The following is a 23,573-nucleotide window of genomic DNA, read 5'->3' on the forward strand; positions in this document are numbered from 1 at the left end:
TCAACCAGAATTCAGAAACAATTCTTTTTTACTTTTACAAATTAGCCTTTTTCTCTGAATGATCTGGATCTTCTGTTTTTATACTGCACTTGGAGATTAGGCCAAGTGATAGCTCCTGCAGAGATACAATTTTTTCTGGGGGCGGGTGAAGGAGAAATTGGTTGATGTAATATACCATCCTTTCACTTCAGAATTGGGCTTGAAAATCTTTCCCGTCTACATTTGGGTAATCGCAACCCAATCGCTGCTGGAATTGTCTTGTTGACAATGAGCAAGCACCCTCAGAGAAGCCACAAGGGTTGATGGCGTGCAAAATATACAGTGCTGCAATAGGGGATGCTCTTTTGCATCAGCTAAGGCACACTGCTGCGGCACAAAATTCAATACATTTTTCCCAACAAACTATTCAGGATACAAGAAACAAAACTGCTAATTCTGGAATGAGCATATCCCACTCACCCAACACTTGTACAACTGGCAAGCCTGGCACAGTAGGATACACTCAAAATTTGCCTTTCTATTTTATGGATATACAAAATTACAGGAAACTCTTTGGTATCCGGCACCGACGGGACCAGCGTGCTGCCGGTTGATCAAAAATTCCGGATGACGGAGAGGGTTATCTACCGAGGCTATTTTTAACAAAGAAAAATTTTAAAAATCAAGAAATGTGCAGTATACAGTAATTGGGTACTCACCTACAGAATGTTGTGTGAAATGGATGGTGGAAGATGCTTGATTAAGTACAGTACTGCCAGTTGAGGGTAATGCAATGCAATGACTACCAGCAGCGGGAGACACACAGTACCCCTGTAAAATGGCGGATCAGAAGAGACTCCCGGCAGCGCGGGAGAGTCAGACTCCTGTTGAGGTGTTTGGACTTCCGACAGCGCCAAGAAGCTGAGTAGTGGCAGTTTGGAGAACTACCCCCACTGGCTAACTCGGCCACCGCGGGAGACTCGGACTCGGCAACACTGCCGGTTATTGAGGTGTTGTTTTCGGAGTGAGAATTTTGCTGGTTAATAGAGAATTCCGGATATTTCGGTGCCGTTTAAATGAGAGTTTCCTGTAGTTGATTTTGTTAATTGCGCAATTACAATTTTTGCACATGCTTTAGAAATCACAAAATCTTTAAATTCCATAGTTTAAAAAAAATTGAGTCGCGGCTAAAAGTGCTGACAAAAATCAACTACTTTGTGACAGAGGAAACAGATTCCACATGCACAGTTCAAGATAATGTGGAACAACATTTCAACACATGGGCAGTTATCATCGCATGGTTTCACTAGGAATTGAAAACTGGAGCACCCCAACATTCCCATGCACTTTTGTTTCCAGCTTCTTGTAAAGATGCTACATGGATAGTCAATTGCAAATTGCTTTAAATTCAGGCAGACCTCTGGTTGCAAGATCTGCACCCGAATTCTAGCAAAACCAGTTGGAATCAAACTGTTGATCGATTTCCAGATTTAGTTTCGCCAGCAACTGGTATTTTCAGTGTGGAGAGACATGATGAAGATAATCATGTTTCTGCAGCGCCACTGACTCATCCTTGCACGCGAGGAGTAAAACAGCAAAGAATTATACCATTTGAACTGATCTAAGCTGGGATATAATTAGTATGCTTCAGGTTCCAAATATAAATAATGTATTAGTGCCTCTTGAATGTTATACTTGGATTTTAAAAACATTCCGCCTAATTTGGCACACTTGCCATTTTCCTTTCATACCTTTAGAATATTTACTTGCATCTTCAGTTTTGCATTGTGTCTTCCTTCATTAACTTCATGTCATAGAAAAATGCATTGCCTTGTAAGTATAAAAACTCTTTAAAAAACTGCTTCTAGCCTCATAAAGTTAAGAACATAAGAAATAGGAGCAGGAGTCGGCCATTTGGCCCCTCGAGCCTGCTCTGCCATTCAGTATGATCATGGCTGATCTTCTACCTCAGCTCCACTTTCCTGCACTATCCCCATATCCCTTGATTCCTTTAATATCCAAAAATCTATCGATCTCTGTCTTGAATATACTCAAGACAGAGATCGATAGATTTTTGAATATTAAGTTGTCATTTACTGGAGCTAAAGACATTCCAAGCACACAAATATTAGGTTGATATACCTTACTGAATCTAAAAATGGAGCAAAACTCAAGAGTAAATACTAATTATAATTAATTGAAACTGTATTTATATCCTATGAGGATGCTTAACTGATGTCAAAGTAATTTATTTGCCTGCTGTTAACTTTATTAATTACATTAAAAATGTCACATCAGTATGGATCAGATGACTGCTCCTGAATCACTCTAAATGTATGCGCTTCACAAAAAGGCAGCATATGTTGCCAACTAAAAACTTGGTAATATTCATCACAGTAAGCCTGTTACAAACACTATTTTATTCTAGTAAGAGTAGTTGAAGATGTTTTCAATTCTTTAATACAGTAAGTCACGTAAATCCGTTGGAAAAATAAATGATCAGTCAGGTGGTTGGTTAGAAGTAGAGCATTTCATGCATGCCCCAGATTAAAATTCAATTACTGGTGAAGGGAGAAACTGACAGAACAAGCTTTTAAGAATACCAGGTCTCAGGCAAACAAACAGCTTTCTCAGACATTTCAACAACCAAATGAATGGTCTACCGATCAATCAATAGCTCTCAGTTCTTTAAAGTCCCTGCAATATACCGTGACTGCTGACAAAACACCAAACCTACGTTACCTTCCCTTCCTCTCCAATTAATACAGCAGGGAAGTGAAAAAGTTAATTACGGGAGGCAGAGAGAGGTTACGAGCAAAGGTGGCTTATTAAGAAGATGGAAGCCCATGGAATTAAGAGGAAAGTGGCGGTATGGATGTTTCCCATTGGCTCAGTGACGGGAAGGAAAAGGTGGTGGTGGATGGATGGCTGTTTTTCAGATTGGGAGGTGGTCTGCAGTGATGTTCCCCAAGGGTCAGGTTTGGGTCCATTACTCTTTTCAATTTTTTATAAACGACCTAGACACGAGTGTAGGGAGCAGTATTCTAAAGTTTTCAGATGATACGAAACTTGGAAAAGTAGATGATCATGATGAGAATAGTTATAGGCTTTAGGATGGTGAATTCCTGGAGCTTTTTTTTCATGCACACGTGTACCTTCAAATTCCTCTGCTGTTCCACAGCACTGAGTCTGTAGTGTATGTAACCGTTCCACCTTTAAGAGAACTATTTTAAGGGTTGCACTACTTTATCTTGGCTGCTGTATACTGTAATACCGGCGGTGACCACACCGGTATATAAGTGCTGTGTAATGATTTATTGGGCAGTTCCGCCCTGACCTTCAACCAGTAAAGACCTGTTAAAGTTTACTCTTGTGGTCTGTGTAGTAATTCTCAATATAACACACAGACTTAACAGTGGCGACGAGTTCGATCTTACCCTGCGGCAGAGATACATCCAAGGCAGTTTAACGGGCGTCGAGAAGAGGCATCCGCCCTCGTCATTCTGCTGAGAGAAGACTCGGGTCTGCAGAGCAAAGGAAGGAGGAAGCATTCTGACACGAAGCCTTCCATCAGCAACAGGCAGTGATTATCCCTTCTATCACGGTGGTGGGTAAGCCGATCAGCGACGAGCAGCAAGTCGGCCACGTTGACTGTGAGTAGGGGAGAAAATAACAAAAAGAACGGAGGAGATAAGGGCGGAGAACTTGACCACGGCCGGGGAAAAGAGCCGGACAGAAGTCGGGGCCAGAGGTGCTGAGACTGGGGCAGCGTGGGGCACGGAAGCCGCGGTGAATGCAAACGCAGCCGGTGTGAGAGACCGGGCTACAAGCAGGAACGCAGCCGGTGTGAGAGACCGGGCTACAAGCGGGCTGGGAGACGCAACAGCGTCGAGAGAGAGCTCAACCGCGACCGGTGAAAAAGGCCGGGCAGCTACCGAGGCCGCGAGGCGCAGCGACCGGGATCGTAAGGCGCGGGAGAATTTTTTTTTTAAAAACCGCGGAGAACTCAGCCGCAGCCGGGGGGGAAAGGACCGGACTGCAAGAGGGGCTGGGAGGCACGATTTGAAACCGCTGGGGAGGGCGAACGCAGCAATACGGCAATCGCCATTACAGCCAGCGGGGGAGAAAGGCAAACGCGGGAAGCCGCCATTTTGTAGGCGGGGGAAGACGACGAGCGCGGGAAGCCGCCATTTTCGTAGGCGGGGGAAGAAGACGAGCGCGGGAAACCGCCATTTTGTAAAAAAAAAAAAAAAATTCTTTTGTCTCAAGAAGATTGCGAGGATGCCTAAGCGTGGTAACATCAACGATTTCGATCCCGATGTTGAAGATTGGGCCACGTATGTAGAACGCATAGAGATATATTGTAAGGCTAATAAAATATCAAATGAAGATAAAGCACTAACCTTACTAAACTCAATGGGTGCGAAGACATACGGGCTATTGAAGCATCTTCTATCACCAGCTAAACCGGCGGATCAGACTTTCGCTAATATTGTTGCTGTCCTGAAGGATCATTTGAACCCCACACCGCTGATGTTAGCGGAACGATTTAAATTTTATGCGAGAATGCAACTGAAAGAGGAAAGCAACGCGGAGTACTTAATTGAACTGCGTAAGCTAGCGAAATACTGTCAGTTTGGGGAAGGACTGACAGAGACACTGAGAGACAAATTCGTGTGCGGATTGTCGAAAGAAGGAACACAAAAGCGGCTACTTGAAGAGAATGATTTTACACTTGATAAGGCTGTCTCTATTGCAGCATCGCACGAAGCCGCAGCGAGAGGCACTGCGGAAATGCAGCGGTACTCAGCGTAGATCAAATGGCTTTGGGTACAACGAAATGTTATCGTTGTGGGAAGACAACACACGATCAGAACCAATGCTGGTTTAAAAACCAGGAATGTAGAAAATGTGGCAAGCTTGGTCACATAGCTAAAGTATGCCGGTCAGGAAAGAAGACCAGCAACAAAAAGTCACCGCAGGAAAAGTGCAGCAAGGTACACAAGGTGGCTGAGAAGAGTTCGGATGAACAGAATTCGGATTCAGACTCCAACAGCAAGGAACTGGGTAGTCTGAGAATTCACAACGTGAGTAAGGAAGCTGACCGACAAACTATCTGGGTCACACTTCAGATAGCAAGGGTCCAGGTGAAGATGGAAGTGGACACCGGATCGGCGTTGACGGTCATGAATGAGCAAGATTACAAAAGGTTATTCACACATATTCCCCTACGGAATACGAAGATAGTATTAAAGACATACACGGGGCAAAGAGTATACCCCATCGGAAGGATAAAAGTCAAGGTGAGACACAAGGGCAAAGAGCACCAAGGAATGGACTTATATGTACTACCTGAGGGAGGTCCACCACTTCTGGGACGGGAGTGGATCAGGAAAATAAATATGGACTGGCACCCCCTAAAAGCAATGACGGAAAGTCCAGAAAATGAGCGGGAAGTCCTGAGGTGTCCAACGTGCAACAAAGTCTACAAACAAAGGGTGAAAAACCGGTTTCAGAAGCACGTGCTGCAGTGCGGAAACCAGACTTCACAGGAGGATGGTGACGGGAACAAAGCCCAGGATAATGATTCAAACAAAAGGAGGTACCCCCGACGCAGTGCCCGGGCCCACTCAACTACATTTTTTGGGTTGACTCCCTTTTATGGTGGCAAGTCATATGGTGAAGAGGATTTTCCATTCTACCGAGATCCTTCGGGGAGGAAAAGAGGAGAGCAGTCAACTCAAGGGCAGGTAGACGGAGCCGATGATCCAAGCACGTCTTCTGACGAGGATATGGAATACTACTACAACGTCACCAGAACTGTCATCACGTCCGATCGCGAGGGAAGACTCGAGCCGTGCAGTTTCTTTGACGGCGAGGAAGATTGCCGCCTACCCAGGATCAGCTCAGACTCTGGAACTGATGATGGTAAGATCAGCCCAGGTGCAAAAGACAAGTCTAAAATGGACTTGCAGTCTAATGATGGAAAAACGAAGGAGAGCATAAATGCTTCAGGAGAGAACAAAGTATCAGAACAGAATTCCACTGAACAACAACAACATAGTTTGACAGAGAATTCTGAGTCTGTCCAGTCTACAGACATGCACATTCCTGAGGAACACCGGGCTCGAACTCAACTCAATTTCAAATTACAACAGCAATTAGAACAAATGATTCGCCGTTTTGAGCAAGAGATGAATGCAAAGAAAAAGTTCTTTGACACAGAGTGGGAGAATCTGGAAAGACAACAGAAGCAGCTGATTGAGAAAATGGAACAGGAACACACAAACCGTCTGCGCGATGAGGCCAAACGAATCAAAGCTGAGCAAGAAAGGGAATATGTCAAATTCATCGATCAGTTGAAAGCTAAGAAGAAAGAGCACCCTTTTGTGAGCAGTGTCAGCAGTAATAAGCCACTCAGGGAAGTGGTGGCAGAGGCAAACTGAAGATGCTGCAGAGATCAAGTTTGTTGCTGAAAGCGCTACTTACAGAGCTTTGCTTCGAATTAACGAATTGCCAGTTAAAATTGTGAAACCCTTAAGAGAGAAGATTGGCATGGAGAAACATCGTGTCATTTTCAAATGCAAGGTTTCCAGGCCAAATGCTGCTGTCAAGTGGTATTACAAAGACAAAGAGATTCATCCCAGTAATAAATATGAGATTGTGAGTGAAGATGTGTACAGGAAGCTCGTTATTAATAATGTCGCTTTTGAAGATGAAGGCAACTACATGTGCGATGCCATAGACGACCAAAGCACAGCAAAGTTATATGTAGAAGAGCAATCAATTGCCATCATTAAACCCATATGTGATGTGGAAGTGACAGAGCCAAGTGACGCCATTCTTGAGTGTGAGCTTTCAGTTGCGGACGTGAAGCCTCCAAAATGGATACCAAATGGTGAAATTCTTCATGCTTCTGAAGATGTGGACATTGAGCATCGTGGCACTATTCATCGTCTCACTCTGAAACAAACAACTTGTAAGATGACCGGCTTGCTGCAGTTTATTGCAGGGAAATCAAAATCTGAGGCGAGGCTGACTATTAAGGAGCCTCCGTCAAAGGTAGTCAAAGAACTACAGAACATTACAGTGGAAGAGAAGCAGTCTGCTACTTTGAGCTGTCACGCACGTGGTCCCTCCGAACTGAGCCAAATCAGGCTGGAAGTAGGAAAACTTCCCAAGGTACTCGAGCCTTTAGAAGTCAGCAATGCGGGTTCTGCAGTTACGAAAGTTCAAGCTGTTAAGTCCAGTGAAGGACTATTAGATGAGTCACCCCAGCAACAAGAAACTACTACACCACCGAGGCGTTATCCGGACCGAGTCAGGAGGCGCAAGAGGCGCCGCCTCAGAGACTGAATCTGTGAACTGTTTTTACATGAAGTCGTGTATATATGTTATGATATTATGTTTAATGGGGAATATATACGTTTAAGCTAAAAAGGGAGGATTGTAGTGTATGTAACCGTTCCACCTTTAAGAGAACTATTTTGTAACCGTTCCACCTTTAAGAGAACTATTTTAAGGGTTGCACTACTTTATCTTGGCTGCTGTATACTGTAATACCGGCGGTGACCACACCGGTATATAAGTGCTGTGTAATGATTTATTGGGCAGTTCCGCCCTGACCTTCAACCAGTAAAGACCTGTTAAAGTTTACTCTTGTGGTCTGTGTAGTAATTCTCAATATAACACAGACTTAACAGAGTCTACTTCCATTCTGAGTAGTGTATAATTATTGCTGTTATTTCTTTACCAAAATGTATCACCTCACACTGAATTCCATCTGCCACTTTTTAGCTTATTCCCCCATCTTATCAATATCTTACAGCTTCCTTTGGTCTTTTAAAGAATTAACTCTGCCTCCTATTATGGTATTATCTGCAAATTTCAGTACCACTCCTTCTCGGCCTATATCCAAGTCATTGATAGTGGCCCCAGAACTAAACCCTGTGGAACACCACTATCCACTTCCAACCACTCTGGAAAAAATACCCTCAACTCCTACTCCCTGTTTTCTCCATTCCAATTAATTTTTAATCCAGTTTACTATCCTTCCCCTAATTCCATACCCCTTAATCTTCTCCAATAGTCTCCTGTGTGGTATCTTGTCAAAGGCTTTCTGAATGTCCACAGATACCATATCTAAGCTCCTGTGTGGAATTTATTGATCTCAGTCAGCAGTGGCATTAGGGACACTTTAAAAAAAATAAAAAAAATCCTTGCATTTCTGTTATGTCTCATCATGTCAAAATATCTTAAAAGCGCTGCAGATAATGAATTAGTTTCAAGAGCAGCAACTGTATTTATGTAGGCAAACATGGTAGCCATTCTGCACAAGCAACAGTTATAAAATGAAGAACCAGTTAATTGACTTTTTGTTGTGGTAGGAATGTTGGCAAGGAACCCAAGAGAACTTCTTACTCATTGAGTAGGCCATGGCATCTTTAACTTGCACTTGAACCAGCAAACAGGTAGATGGGGCCTTAGTTTGAAATCTCATCTGAAGAATCTATGTAATCTGCAGCACTTCCCTCAGTACTGCACTGTCAGCCTAGATTATGGGCTCATTAACTTTGGTACGTGACTCAAACCCGCAACCTCCTGACCAAGAAACAAGAGTGCCCACCAACTAAGCCCAGCTAACTACAATTAGCCGCAGAATTTCCAGGAAGGGGATAAAACACAGCAAATATTCTTATGCTAAACCATGATCCGGTGACCCCCCACTGTATAACGCTCACGTGTGGATGTCGGGTGAGGACCTCCTCACCGTCGGCCATTCTGCTCCCCATGGTTGAATCACTTTTAATACTCAGTGTCTGAGCTCACACATGAAGAACAGCATTTGGATGAGACACCTAAAGGCAGCTGCAGAAACTGATTCCACCATGAGTCAGTGTCTTCAGCAGCAGAGAGGAAAAAATTGAAGGCAGGAAAAATAAAACAAAAAAAAAACCTTGCAAGTTTGCTCTCTACAGTGTTGAATTTTATTATTCGAAAGACTAACAGCAATAAAGTAAAATAAAATCTGTGGAAGTGGAATGGGGTTACATGTTCTCCCAAGCAAATAATTCAGTGAAATTAATAGAAGGCATCAGGATTTTTCAAACGGTCTGAACTGAATTTTGGCCATCATCGTGAATGGATGGAAGCACCCTACAGAAAGGCATGCAGGAGATTTCAAGACTACAAAAAATCCGTCTTTTTTATACAGAAACTATAAATTAGTTCAGAATAACTAAAAACAATTATTTTTCCACAGTATCAACTGGTTGATTTACAGTCCTCAGCCAGAACAAAGTACATAAGAGTACAGTACTTGGTATCAGCTAATCATTAATCTCCACATTAAGTCCTTGGCAATCACCAACAGATTCCAATCAGCCATGAAGAATGAGCAGCATCTTTATTGATCCACATTTAGCCATTCAATTTTCTGTCTTATTAAACCGGTGATAGGTCACAAGCACTAAGGAACCACTACAGTGCCCGAGTTACCTCAAATCTGGGTTCTGCCATTTATCATACAAAGAGCTTCACCATCATGTTAGATAAAAAACAGCACTTAATGGAAGGCATTATCCAGCAAAAATGATGTAAAAGTTACTGTAGCACTGCTCTATTTCAAAAACTTAAGTAATCTTACTAGACCACTTCCCTTTGACAGCAGTTTAAAGCACATCAGTGGATAGTGATGGATCTGCTTCTCTTAAAGGATTAATAATGAAAATGGTAATCTTGTTCATTTTTAATTTAATAATTGAACCAAACAGTCACTGAGCTTAAAGCAAGGCAGAATGGCTATGCCTGAATCTGTAGAGGTCTGCATTTTTTCTTTTAATTTTACTTCCAATAGTGTCAAGTAACCCTGAAGGATACAAAGGTCCTCCCCTGACATTTTGCAAATTCCTTCGAAAATGCCATACGACCTTTAAAAATTTATTTTCTCCTATTTTCAAATGCGCAGTTGAATCTAAAGCTGAAGTTTTAGAATTAAAAGAAAACGTTGTTGAACTGGGCATTTTTGCATTTAATCCAGGATAAACATTTTATAAATAAAATATATACAATTTAAAGTCAAACTCCATTTTCCAGTACTCTCACAATGCTTGAAAATAAAGGACCCAATGTACCTTTCTCCCAAGTAAATGGCTACGGTTTTGAACACCAGTACTACGTGTCACTTGAGCAACCAAAATGAATGCTGGCAATGAACTGTATCAGCTCTACATAAGGTCTCCAAGTGGAAAACCATTGCAAGTTGCCCCATTTGAAGGTAAGGAAAAATGAAGTGCCAACATGCCCCGATACAAGTGCATCTAATGTCAGATAGCAGTAAAAGCAACTATGCCAATGATTGTACAATCGCCCTTGGCTCAAACTTTTATCTTTCTTCCCCACTACCCCCCAAAAATCCTAGCTGAACAGGATTTTTTTTTAAAGGGTCCGCTCCTAAAATATAAACTTGTCTGTTCTCTGTATAGATACTGACTAACATGCTGTGTGTTTCCAGCATTTTCTGTTATTGAACAGAATGAGGAAGAAACTAAGGACAAAAATAAAGATAAAACAACATTAAACACATTTGGTTGCAAGTTTGCTGTAACAGGGTCTGGTGACTCTCGTCATTATCAGTGCACATTCTTGCATTTCATATTCCACACTTCCCTGTATGTTACACATACTCAAGTATTTTCAACACTCCCAAACATTGCTTCAAGCCTTTCACTCCATGTTCCCCACCCCTGACAAACTTCACAGATAGTTTGTAACCACTGCACTCGTCGAATCAAGCCAGACTGGAATAACCAGACTTTGTACTTTCTTGGTAAGTCCATCTTTGCATAAGCAGCATAAAGCCCTCCTGCTGTGCTTGCACCTGCTTTCCTCTTTTGTCAATGGCATATCGTAACACTTCCCCAGACATTTTACAGGTTCCTTCTATAATGCCATACAATTAAAAAAAAAAATTCTCCTATTGTTTCTTTCAACAAGGTTATCTGATGGGGAACTGGATAATGCATTGGTTAGAACACTGTCCTTTCACCCTCTTGAATCCGTGTTATAATCCAGCTCACACCGATGGAATAGCACATTCTGATGGTTGCAAGGCCCCACCCCACCCCCTAAGTGAAATGAGCTTGTCCTGGCTGGCTCCACTTCACAATAAAAAACTGTCCATGATTTTGTGCCAAATTGACAGCATCACTCAGGGAGACCACAAGAATGGCTGGCGAGAGAAATGGAAATGTCACGCTGACACAGTTGGTGATCTATGAGACTGGGAAATATGACTGGAACAGAGCGGAGCCAGCTTTACCATGTACTTAACCTACGATAAACCTGATGTGGAAATGCTGAATACAGATGCTGAGTTCAGAAAGTAGAAAATCAGTCAATTCCGAGCATTGATATCCTACATATCTCATTGAGCATAAAAAGTTCACCTCTTTCAAAAATAAAACTATTTAAACGGTTCAGTCTTTGTGTCTATTTGACTTGTTTCAGTTGCAGATTAGTTGGGATACCATTTGATTGGAGCATTTCATTACTTGTCAACTGTTCAAGAGGTGATAAGGTGCTATATAAATACAAACCTCTCTGTCTGAAAAAGTGATCACTTCCTATTCCTCTATAACTAATACACTGTTATGAAGTAGTTCTACCCCTTAATAATAGAGTACATTTATTTTTGGGCCTCTTGCTGACAACAATCTATTTGACGAATATCACTTTATGTATTGAATGTGACTTTTATTCATAAAATAGTTGCATTCAACACAAAAAAGCTGACTACACATAAAAAGAAATTCAAAACAGATAACTCATAGTCAACCCAATACATTTAGTAATAATTAATCCCAAGCAATTTTAAAAAGGAAAGTGCTGTTCAGTATTTCCTCCTTTCATCTTCCCCAAGTATAAATTTTTAAAAGAAAAAAAGCCCCATTAGCAGCAAACTTCAGTTTTTACCCAACATTCCCACCTGGGCTCCCCTTGCCTAGGCTCCCTCAAGAGACCAAGATGCATCAGATCAGTTGCAGCCACTGATTTACGCTCAGCTGAAATCAGGAATAAACAGAGTCAGTGAGCTGCTGGTCTCAAAGAATGGAGATCGTCATCCATGAAGGAAAAGGTTGACAATCTTGAGCGGGCATCAATTCGTCAAGACAGCAGCAGTCAAGTATGGCTGTGTACTCACCTGACACTGGTTCAGGGAATTAATGTCCACTCTAGATCAGCACCAATGAAAGAAAAAAAGGACAGTGCTCTCTAATTGTTCAATGGCACAGCTTTTCACGGATGTCAAATCAGTGTCTCCACCGGACCCAGTATGTCAGTCTCAACATGCTGGCAGAATTAAACTTTTAGCTAAACTGCTAGGACTGATTATTAAAAAAAAAAAAAATCTATACTTGGGGAAAGATAAACAGACAGGTAAAATGTGGTAATGCAAAGGAAATGACCATCGAATCAAGGTCATTTGATCACATTATTTAACTTCAGATCATGGCATATCCACTACATTTAGTACCATCTCAAATCTGCTGTAAAAGTACTTTCCTCTGACACAGCGTTATTCTCTTTTATACTACTAAATACACCCATAAAACAGAACTGTACAAATTATGATCATTTGCATGGCAAAGTTATGACTCAAAATTTAATGTCTGCATCTAATATGTTTTATGTAGAATTCTTGGTAGATATTCTACCTAAATTTCAGAGAAAAGAGTCCATTTATCTCGCGTAACTGCTGCTATACACTTAAACACAATTCATGCCATAAAGGCCTATTGCATTGTAATCTATTTAATTGAATATAGAAACCAATCAAACTGTTACTTTGCCAAATAAACAGAAAAGCAATTTTGATAATTGAAGAAAGAAGAATATACTTTCATTTATAAAGCACCTTATCATTCTCAGGATGTGACAAAGCACTTTATAGCCAATGAATTACGTTTGAGTCACTGTTATACTGGCAAACACTGCCGCCAATTTGTGAATCGCAAGGTCCCTCAAACAGCAAATAAATGAATGTCCAATTAATTTGTGGTTGAAGGAAAAATACTGTGCAGTGCATCATAAGAACTTGCTGTTCTTCTTTGAATCGTGCAATGAGAACGTTCCTGTCCATCTGAACAGGCAGGCTGGGCTTCGGTTTAACGTCTCATTTGACAATGGCAGCTCTCTTAGTACTGCACTGAAATTCCAGCCAAGTTTGCAGTGGTGCTTGAACCCACATCTCTCCGACTCAGAAATAGCAACTGATAACTTAAATAACATTGAAGATTTAAAATCCTTCAATACTGGAGAGTCAAATTAGTTGCTGGAATGTAAAACATTTGCTGTTAGCCGAGGAATTTATATATATTTACATCACTTCTGTCAACTATTTTCCCTGATGACTCACATAAATCACTAATCACTGTGCTCGTTGACCTATATTGGCTCCCGGTTAAGCAGCGCCTCGATTTCAAAATTCTCATCCTTGTTTTCAAATCCCTCCATGGCCTCGCCCCTCCCTAGCTTTGTAATCTCCTTCAGCCCCACAACCCCACCGTGATATCTGCGCTCCTCTAATTCTGCCCTCTTGAGCATCCCGGATTATAATCGTTCAACCATTGGTGGCCGTGCCTTCTGTTGCCTGGGCCCTAAGCTCTGGAATTCCCTTCCTAAACCTCTCCGCCTCTCTTTCCTCCTTTAAGACGCTCCTTAAAACCTACATCTTTGACTAAGCTTTTGGTCACCTGCCCTAATTTCTCCTTATGTGGCTCAGTGCCCAATATTTTGTCTTATACAGGAGACTTTGGTTTATCCGGAGGTTATATGTCCGGAATACTCGATCTAACGGCAAAAATCAGGAGCCGTTTTCTATAAGTTTTTTTAGTTCTCGTTGCTTTTTTTTCCCCAGTCAGGCACTGCAAGGTCTGTAGCTATAGCAACAGCTTCAGCTAGAGACGCTTGCAGCTGCAGCCGCAGCCGCAGCCGACTGTTTTGAAGCTGTTGCTAAGCAACAGGGTTTGTTGATTCACACGGAGCTTTTCAGTTCAGTATCTCTCAACATTAACGCTGGTTTGTCCGGCACTTTTGATGGTACGGCACCAGCTCGGTCCCGTCAGTGCCGGATATCAGAAAGTTTCCTGTAATACTAAACCTACCTCTTTGACTAAACTTTTGGTCACCTGCCCTAATTTCTCATGTGGCTCAGTGTCCAATATTTTGTCTTATAACACTCCTGTGAAGCGCCTTGGGACGTTTTACTACGTTAAAGGTGCTATATAAATACAAGTTGTTGTTGTACTCAGTTAACCAGATCTTTTTTGTGGGATTTGTTTGTGCTTATTATGTGCTGGACAATGGTTCACTCCATTCACTGTGAGCACCAAGTATTCCCAGATCAGGCAGAGCACAGCTGGATGCAGAGTAAAGTTCCCTTTATGTTGCCCTCAAGCTCCCTTTCGTCTGCCTCCAACAAAATACCTCAGCCCCAAGTGGAATTGACCAGAAGAAATGTAACAGTGATTTCAGCAGTCGGATGCCATTCTGTGGGGTCCGCCTGTTGTTTAAATGTACTATACCTGATGTGCACAACACCTAGTCATCCACTTAAGTTAATATCTCACTGTTGAAGATTGTTCCCACCTTTGGCAGAATGATATAAAAAAACAACCACCATTGCGCTGCTATTCTTAATTGTACTATTCTTAATTTGAAATGACAAAAGGAGTAATAATGACAACTTCTAAAAAATATAACCCAGGCCCAACAGCCCGACCCCTTCTATTACTTATAGTTTACGTGAATTTGTCCAGGCTTCAAGAAATGAAACTTCAAGCCTCGCTGAGTTTCGTTACTTACCTGGGTGCAAACAGCTGGTAGTCGTAGAGCCAGTTCAGCCATCTCGGGCAAAAGGGACTGCAGAAGGTGCTGTGTTTCAACATAATTTAAATCCTAAAAATAAAATGAATAAAAAATGTACTAAGTTGTTGCAATAATTGAACCCATGTCCTGTGCAGCAGTACTGCAGTGCACTGGAGCAAAATGTGTTAAAGGCACTTTTTAATTAAAAGCATGCACATATTCATCACACAGTGCATTATATTTCCGTAATAAACATAAGTTAATAAAATTATTGCTGTGGAATTACACTAATACTACATGATCTAATTGAGATGTTAAAGGATTTGATAGGGTATCTTAAATTAAAAAAAGGCCCGTATCATTTTCCGTGAAACCGGAACTAACTCACTATTAGTGAGGTCTACTAATGGTCCACTATAGTTTCAAATAACTTTTCGTTATTAAAAAAAAAAGATTTTTGGCAGTCATTTTTAAACATTTATGTATGTGGAGTAACACAAGTAAAGGCAGTTTCTGAGGCATCACAGCAGTGTGAATAACATGTCTTGGATCCATGAGCTGACACATTTTCTTTGCTCAACTAGATGTCCAGCATGCATGAAAATCCATTACGTTGTTCAGGAGTCCTCAACCAAGCTACTGAGAAATTCGCAGAGGTAGAATTTTATCTGCCTGCTATCAAGTGCACACTCTCTCCTCTAGAGATACACCTGCTATGTAAACCCAGGGGTTAAGTGCAGATTGGCAAACCCAATGCTTAGGGTTGTGTACATTGGGTACTTCAGCTAGAACCATGCAGGCAGCCAGCACAAAGCATTGGTAAGCTTCTAATTGCGCATCCATCCAGGAATTATAGTAAACACTTAGCCCGGAATATAGGCACAAAATTTCTTACGCCTAGCTTCCAGGTAATGCCTTCCGGCAGGCTTCATCCCAAATTTAGCTACTCAAGGGACATGTTCCTTCAGCATGGTGGAATGGCTTACACAGGGCTGCTTGCCACACACCAGCCACCTCAATGTTCAAATCCAGTGCCGAATACCAGACTAACCTATCACCAACTGGTTAATCTGGGTCCTCACATGCAACACCTTGGCAAAGAACAAGGAGCAGAATTAAATCAGAAAATGAAAAGAAAACCTATTAAACAGGAAACAGAGAAACAGACAGAAAAAAGGAAGAATGAAGTGAATGGAGTTAGGATAGAAAGGGGGCAAGAAAGCTTTTTTTTGTACTGAATGCTCTGATCAAATAGCAAGACAGAACAGATCCCACAGAGAAATGTAGCACAGTTCATTGTTGCTAGTCTATCTCTTTGACGGTTTCTCTACACTGCACCTACAAGGCCAGTAATATTTTGCAGAAATGCAAGCTGTGCATCAGAATTGCACCGCGTGCTCACTTTCTAATAGATTGGGGTGGGGGGGGTGGTGGAGGAGGAAGGTGCAGATTTGTGCCAACAGATTTGAACATAGGCCCAAGTACTGCTTTATCCACCTCAATTCTGACCTGTTTGAGAAGAGCTGACAAAACAGTCAGCTCTTTCTAATTAGTGGAAGTTAGAAAGGAAAGTGCTGCGTACATAGTTTGTTTTTATAGTTTTGTCACAGCCAAGTTCAAAGATTAGCTTCATACAAACTGTACAGGGCAATAATGAAGCAAGAGCACCTCTAAGCGGTGCCCTCGATTACTTCAGTACTAGCTCCCACCAGTAATTTTTTTTCACTGTTTTTCTGGCACCAGTGCATTGAAAACCTCAGCATGGCACTGGCAGCCAAGTTACAATTTGAAGTTCTCAGAGGGATAATCTGCAATGCGACGTTTTCCCCTTCCATTATCTTTAAAGAGTTAAAATGCATCTTCAATTGTATATTTTGAAAGAAAATTATTGGATAATATTGTGCCAACCATTTCTGCACACAGCTGTTAAATGGCTACTCACTGCTGTTGTAAGAGAGCTCGGTAAAACTGGCTGATAATTAGGTTGGCCCAACAGTTCCAGCAGCAATCTACACTTGATGACCTCTGGAAATGCTGTGTGACATGACATCAACACATCTCCAGTGTGCTGCCACTGACAAAGCTCCATTTCCTCTTGATTTCATTTGCTTAGAAAAAGGAGAGAAATGCTCCAGAACAATAGCAACTTGTATTTATATAACGTCTTTAATGTAGAAAATGTCCCACGGCACGTTACAGGGGAAAATAACTAAAAATATAAAAAGGAGTGCACACTGGCCATGGTGGGAGAGTTAGAAGAGATGACTAATACGATAGCAAAATACTGCGGATGCTGGAAATCCGAACTAACAGAAAACGCTGGAAAAACTCAGCAGGCCAGGCAACATCCGTGGAGAGAGAAACAGAGTCAACGTTTCAGGTCAAAGACCCTTCGTCAGGACTACAGGAAACTTTGTGCTTTCCGGCACCGACGGGACCGAGCTGTTGCCGTTTCCCTCAAAACTGCCGGACAAACCAGCGCTAATGTTGAAACATACGGAGATTTTGAGCTCCGTATCTGGCAACAAACTCTGTTGCTTAGCAACAGCTTCTAAACAGTCGGCTGTACTCTCTGCAGCTTAGCAACAGCTTCAGCGAGACCTTGCAGAGCCTGACTGGTGAAAAAAAAGCAACGAAAAGAAAAAAAACCTAACGAAACGGCTCCTGATTTTTGCCGGTGGCTCGAGCTTGCCAGACATTTAGCCTCCGGATAACACAAAATTTCCTGTATTTAGAAGAGATGACTGACTGTTTGGTTGGAAAAAAATGTTCTTAGGTTTCTAAAGCTGGAGAGAGAAGTTGGGAGGGACTTTCAATGAGCAGGGTCATGGTGACGGAAATATGTAACCCAATTGTGGGGAAAAGGAGGAGAGGGTGCACAGAAGGACTTAAGTAGGGTGGGGCAAGGTCATGGAGGATGTGAATATGAAGGACGAGAATTTCAAATTCATTGAGGGGCAGGGAGCCAATGTAGCTCAGTGAGGACTGGGGTATAGAGCAGGACTTCGATCAGAGGAGAATTCCGAGTTTTGAACAAGCCGGAGTTTATAGCTCACGATGGATGGAAGGCCGACAAGGAAAACGTTAGAGAAATCAAGGTTAGAGGTGACAAAAGTATGGCTAAGGGACCTGGCAGAGGTAGGGGCGAAGGCAAGCAATGTTGAGGAGATGGAAGTGGTCCTGGTGACAGATAAAGTCTGGGGCTTTAAACTCATCCCAAGGGTGAGCAGATGCGAAGGTTTTGCATGGTCTGATTCAGCTTGAGGGAGTGGTTGGGTAAGGTGATGGAATCAGTGGCAAGGGTGTGGTATTGCTGATGGGGACCAAAGGCTATGGTTTCTGTCTCCCAAATGTTCAGCTGGAAGAAATGTTGACTTCACCCGTTAATGTACAGAGATAGTTTTGGGTTCAAGGGATGTTATCAGCATACATATGGTTGATGACCTCATGCCTGTGGATGATGTCACTAGGGACAGCATGTAGATGAGGAAGAGGGGGGAGTCAAAGATAAATCCTTGGGACAGGCCCAGACTAATTTGCACCCCAAAGAATCTCCAAGCAACTAAAAGACAATATGGTTAGTGCTTTCCATCACAGAATCTATATTCTCTTGCATTACAAGTATATAAACAAAAAAGATGAAAAAGTCCAGAGCTAAACACCCAGCAAAGCCATCTACAATAATATTAACAGAAGCCTGGAATCAGGTGGCTATCACTCTTTAAGCTTGGGATATGCTCACTGTGGCATCAGTTCACACTATAACCCCGAACACATTGGGCCTGAATTTCCGATCGAAGGCTTCCTGCGGGCGGATGCCTCCGATCGGAAAAAATCTACGCACTTACCTGCTGGCTCCGTAGGTCCCGAGACTTTTGATCCTGGGCCACTGCTCTACGAAATGCGCAGAGGTCTAGTTATCCCAGGGGCGCAGGCGGTTCGCAAGCACCCCATGGATCACGTGGGCCATGGGGAACCAATCAAAAGAAGGGAATCCCCCTTCATACTTTATACAGTTCTCTACGCACCGATGTCAAAAAGTATGAATGGGGATTGTCATGAATCTTATAATGACTCATGAAGTAACACTGGGCGGCCAGCTGGTGGCGCCGTCCAAGGAGTATAAATACTCGGGCGTGGGCCCAGCTTGCTCAGGATGTTTCTGTAACCAGGAACTAGTGATGTAACTAGAATCTCATGGTTGTGAAACAGTTGATTAAAGCCTTGTTTTATACTCAAACCAAGTGCTCAGTAGTCTTTTTACATCAGGGATCACTTAAAAAAGTTAAACATTAAATACATTTTTTTTTTAAATCACATATTTCAAATTAATTAAAATTACATTAAATTAAATATTTTAAACAAAAATTAAATTTTTTGAAAAAATAATGAAAGTTGTTTATTGGGCTAAAAATAAACTTACCTTTTTAAAAAGTATTTTAAAATGATAAATGAGTGAAAACATTTTTTTTTTAAACTCTTATGCTGGTAAAAGCAGGCCGTACGCAGACTTTTACCAGGCGTAAGATTTTTAAAGGCTTTCAGCAGGCGGAGGTTGTGCAGAAAGCGGAACTCCCTGTCTGCAGAGGCCCTTCTCCAGGGCATGCGTGTGATCTGTCAAGAGTATTCGTGACTGATCGCAAGTGCCGGGTTTTAGCGCATGCGCTTCGCACGCCCAAACCCGACACTTGCGCGACCCCTATGGGTGCGTACACACCTCTCCGCTGTGCACGGCCCCTTTAACAGGCTGCGTGGCCCATTTAAACTTCCGCGCATGCGTGTTCTTTTGCATTGTGAAGCTGGCAAGCGGCCTGCGTGGGACCTTGAGACCGCTGCGCAGCCGCTTAACGGGAACATTGGTGGGGCCAACAAAAATGATCAGAAGTAGCAACAGACTGCTCTCACACTATCCCAGCCATTTGTTTCAGAGGGGGACAGGTGAATACTTGGAAGAAGTTTGCAAACTCTTAATAGTAGGAGCATGGCATATGGAGACCCAAAATGGGGAGAGTGAAAAAAAAACACTTTTCCCACAAAATTAAACAGAGTAAAGCTCGCTTTCTTCAGACTAGTCCAAAACTTGTCAAAAGAAATTATGTCTGTCATATTATTTATGCATTTCAATACTACATTTTCCCCAGTGATTTCAGTCAATATTTTCTCACTCTTCAGCTACTAGTATCTGACAATCCTCAAACCAAAGAAACAAAGTTCTGGGCAACCACAGCTATACAAGCATGACATTTGACCCCAGCTAGCCTATTTCTCAGTACTACTGTCAGCTCCTGAGAAATGCCATGTGAGAAAAGGCAATCAGTCTTCAGCCTGTGGCCAAAAGATGCAGGCTGTCGTTGGCTAATAGTTTCTGCAGGACTGGATTTCTGGCACCTGTCAGCAGCTTCTATATACTGCACGACACAGACACCATCCTGAATAATCATTAAGCCTCGGAATACTAAATTTTTCTCCTGCTTTACAGGTGTGACATTTGAAGTATGATAATGACAACAGGCTCAGCAATACAAAGCTCACTCTGAATATTAAATAAAGTTTGATCAGGTAGAATGCATATTTCTAGTGGTATTCAAAGAGCAAAAAAGAGAACATCCTTTTGTATTGCCCAAACTGAAAGATGTTCAACATACTCGACTATTCGAAACAGAATCATTACAAATCTGCTTCAGTGTTGCGCAGATACTACAATCCTTGTTTCTTTACAAAGTTAACAGAATCACGAAACTAGAAGAAAAGCCTCACAGTACAAAGTTCTTGCAAACAATAATACTTGGGTTATGGCCAAAAAAATAAAAAGGAAAGTGGCCATCTCCGTATTAAATCTGAAACAAAAATATTCAGAGCGCTGACCTGCACAAGTATTGATTTACAGAGATATTGGCTGGGACGTGTCAGAGCAATCAATCACTTAGTAATTTCATCACGGCTGGCTCGTAGGATGTTGATTAAATGGAGGCAGAGAAGAAATGCAAATGGCTTGATTTAGTTGGAGGATGGCAACTTCCTGGGAAGACAGCCTTGACTGGCAATTTAGTAAAGTGAACATTTATATTGCCACAAAGAGGCTTGACTAAATACTGTCATAACTAATGACTGCTTGTCACTATAAAACTGCTCTAGTGTGGGTAATGAATGAGTACCCCTGACGGGACTAGATGAGAAGGCGCTGAGGCAGCAGGACTAGCAGGTTTAAATCAAACCCTGACAACGTATCAAATAAAGTAAACCAAGACCTGTCACATGACCACAGGCATTTCCATACATCACAATGGAGAAGCAGTAATCAAGTAAAAAGGCAGTTTTAATACCCTTGTGTACATAAAGGTGCAGATTTACAGAATTTTATTTATCCATGCCGATTAACTGACATGGCTGATTTACTTTGACAGACCTTGACAATAGGATGAATGCAGCTCTTTGAATTGTTAAGTTATACATATTTCAAGTCAAATTTGCAATCAAGTATGCCCCAAGTAAATGTTATTCCGAAGAAGCAGCTCCACTGAAAATAAGCTTATCCATCAATCCTTGACCCTCCGTTTTTCTTGTGGGCTACAAATCAACGTCTGAAGTTTAGCTGAACCACCTCTTGCCTTTCGCTGAGGAGCAAAGCTGACAAGCGTATTTAAAAAATATAGTTATCATTCATCTTTCTCTACTGAGAGCCGAAACCATCACTGAAGAGACAGCATTTCTTTGTGACAACTCCCCAGGCTGTTCTGTACTTCAATGTCATGAAAACTGAGACTGACACTAGACACCTTTCTCAAAAGGTTAAAATGTTCTTTTAGAGAAAAAAGGAAACCAAAAAATTCCACTCATTAACTTTCAATTTGTATTTTAAAACACGTAGTTATTGATTTCAAGAACTTAATGACCATCAGTAGTTGATAGCTGTTTTGCACAAAGAATATGTTTGAAGTCCAACATATAAATTTATTTTTCAACAACAAGCAATTTGATGTAAGTTTCTAACAATTCAGACTTTTTTTTTTTTGCACAGCACATACAGACTCATTAAGATCAATTTTTATTTGTCAGAAGAAAGGTTCACCTGAAGCAAGATTGGCACTTGTATCATTTGATCTAAGCAGTATAATGTGGATAAATGTGAGGTTATCCACTTTGGTGGCAAAAACAGGAAGGCAGATTATTATCTGAATGGCAATAGATTGGGAGAAGGGGAAGTGCAACGAGACCTGGGTGTCCTTGTGCACCAGTCGCTGAAGGTAAGCATGCAGGTGCAGCAGGCGGTTAAGGCGGCAAGTGGTATGTTGGCCTTCGTAGCAAGAGGGTTCGAGTACAGGAACAAAGATGTCTTGCTGCAGTTGTGTACAGGGCCTTGGTGAGACCACACCTTGAGTATTGTGTGCAGTTTTGGTCACCTTATCTGAGGAAGGGTGTTCTTGCCATGGAGGGAGTGCAGCGAAGATTCACCAGACTGATACCTGGGATGGCAGGAATGACATATGAGGAGAGATTGGGTCGATTGGGCTTATACTCGCTGGAGTTTAGAAGAATGAGAGGGGATCTCATTGAAACGTATAAAATTCTAACAGGACTAGACAGACTGGATGCAGGAAGGATGTTCCCGATGGCGGGGGTGTCCAGAACCAGGGGTCAGAGTCTAAGGATAAGGACAGAGATTTAGGACAGAGATGAGGAGGAATTTCTTCACCCAGAGAGTGGTGAACCTGTGGAATTCTCTACCACAGAAGGCAGTTGAGGCCAATTCATTAAATATAGTCAAGAAGGAGTTAGATATATTTCTTAAGGCTAAAGGGATCAAGGGATATGGGGAGAAGGCAGGGACAGGGTACTGAGTTTGGATGATCAGCCATGATCTCATTGAATGATGGAGTAGGCTCGAGGGGCCGAATGGCCTACTCCTGCACCTATCTTCTTTTATGTTGACTTTAGCCATACTAAGGAAAATAAATAAAAAGCTGCCACAGAAGTTTTTTTTCTGTCTTTTAAGATTTGCTCAGCAAATGCTATACTGTAGAGCATCTACAAATGTGTGCTTACGAATTATAAGGCGACTATGAGGGAAGGTTTCCTCTGTGCACCAGGTGCAGCAAAATCATAACCATGCATTATGATTTCACTATACCTAGTGCATAATGGAATATTCCTCCATCGTCGCATTACTACTGAGTGCTAGGGCAAGGCATATTCCCCCAAAGGTTGAACAGGTTTAATGGCACAGTACAGCCAGTAGGGCAGGATTTCCCTTGGTAAAGCAAATCACAGGTAATAGCAGTGAACTGAACATATCCTTGTTATTCCCCATCTCCTGCGGAAAGCAGGAAAAGTATGGTTTTGGTGCAGTAACATCCCTGAACAGAGAATAGCTAAAATTGGATATAATTTGGGGCTATCATATGTAAGTATAATTACAGAACCAATGTGTTTGTCAGAAAAGTACCATTTGAAGTCATAACACATCTGCATTACAGTAACTTGTGATTGCACACTAAAGGACAAAACAATTCATAATTCAAGAAATTTAGGATCAATAAGATTGTGCCAAAGGGGCCATCAATACAAGAGTCAGTATATCTATTTTAAAAAATACACGAGAAATTTGTGCTGTACATGTTTCAACAAAAAAAAACAGGAGTTGTATGATGTAAAATGATTTTGTTCCACGATTGACAGCCTGCCTTCAGATGCCGCGGCCTTATGAGCTGGAATTCCCTCGGTCTTAC

At 41.9% G+C, this 23,573-nt stretch overlaps 1 protein-coding gene across 1 annotated transcript in view; it reads right to left on the reverse strand.

The window, feature by feature from the left end:
• The window catches only part of parga (poly (ADP-ribose) glycohydrolase a), a 135,743-nt gene that overhangs the window by 44,037 nt on the left and 68,133 nt on the right, over positions 1 to 23,573 (reverse strand). Inside the window, 1 exon segment of the mRNA XM_085970540.1 lies at positions 14,845 to 14,937. Within this exon segment, the coding sequence (XP_085826666.1) occupies positions 14,845 to 14,937 (93 nt within the window).

This window comes from Somniosus microcephalus, chromosome 29, assembly GCF_052327205.1.
Source record: "Somniosus microcephalus isolate GS21.2 chromosome 29, FLI_Smic_1.0, whole genome shotgun sequence".
Taxonomy (NCBI): domain Eukaryota; kingdom Metazoa; phylum Chordata; class Chondrichthyes; order Squaliformes; family Somniosidae; genus Somniosus; species Somniosus microcephalus.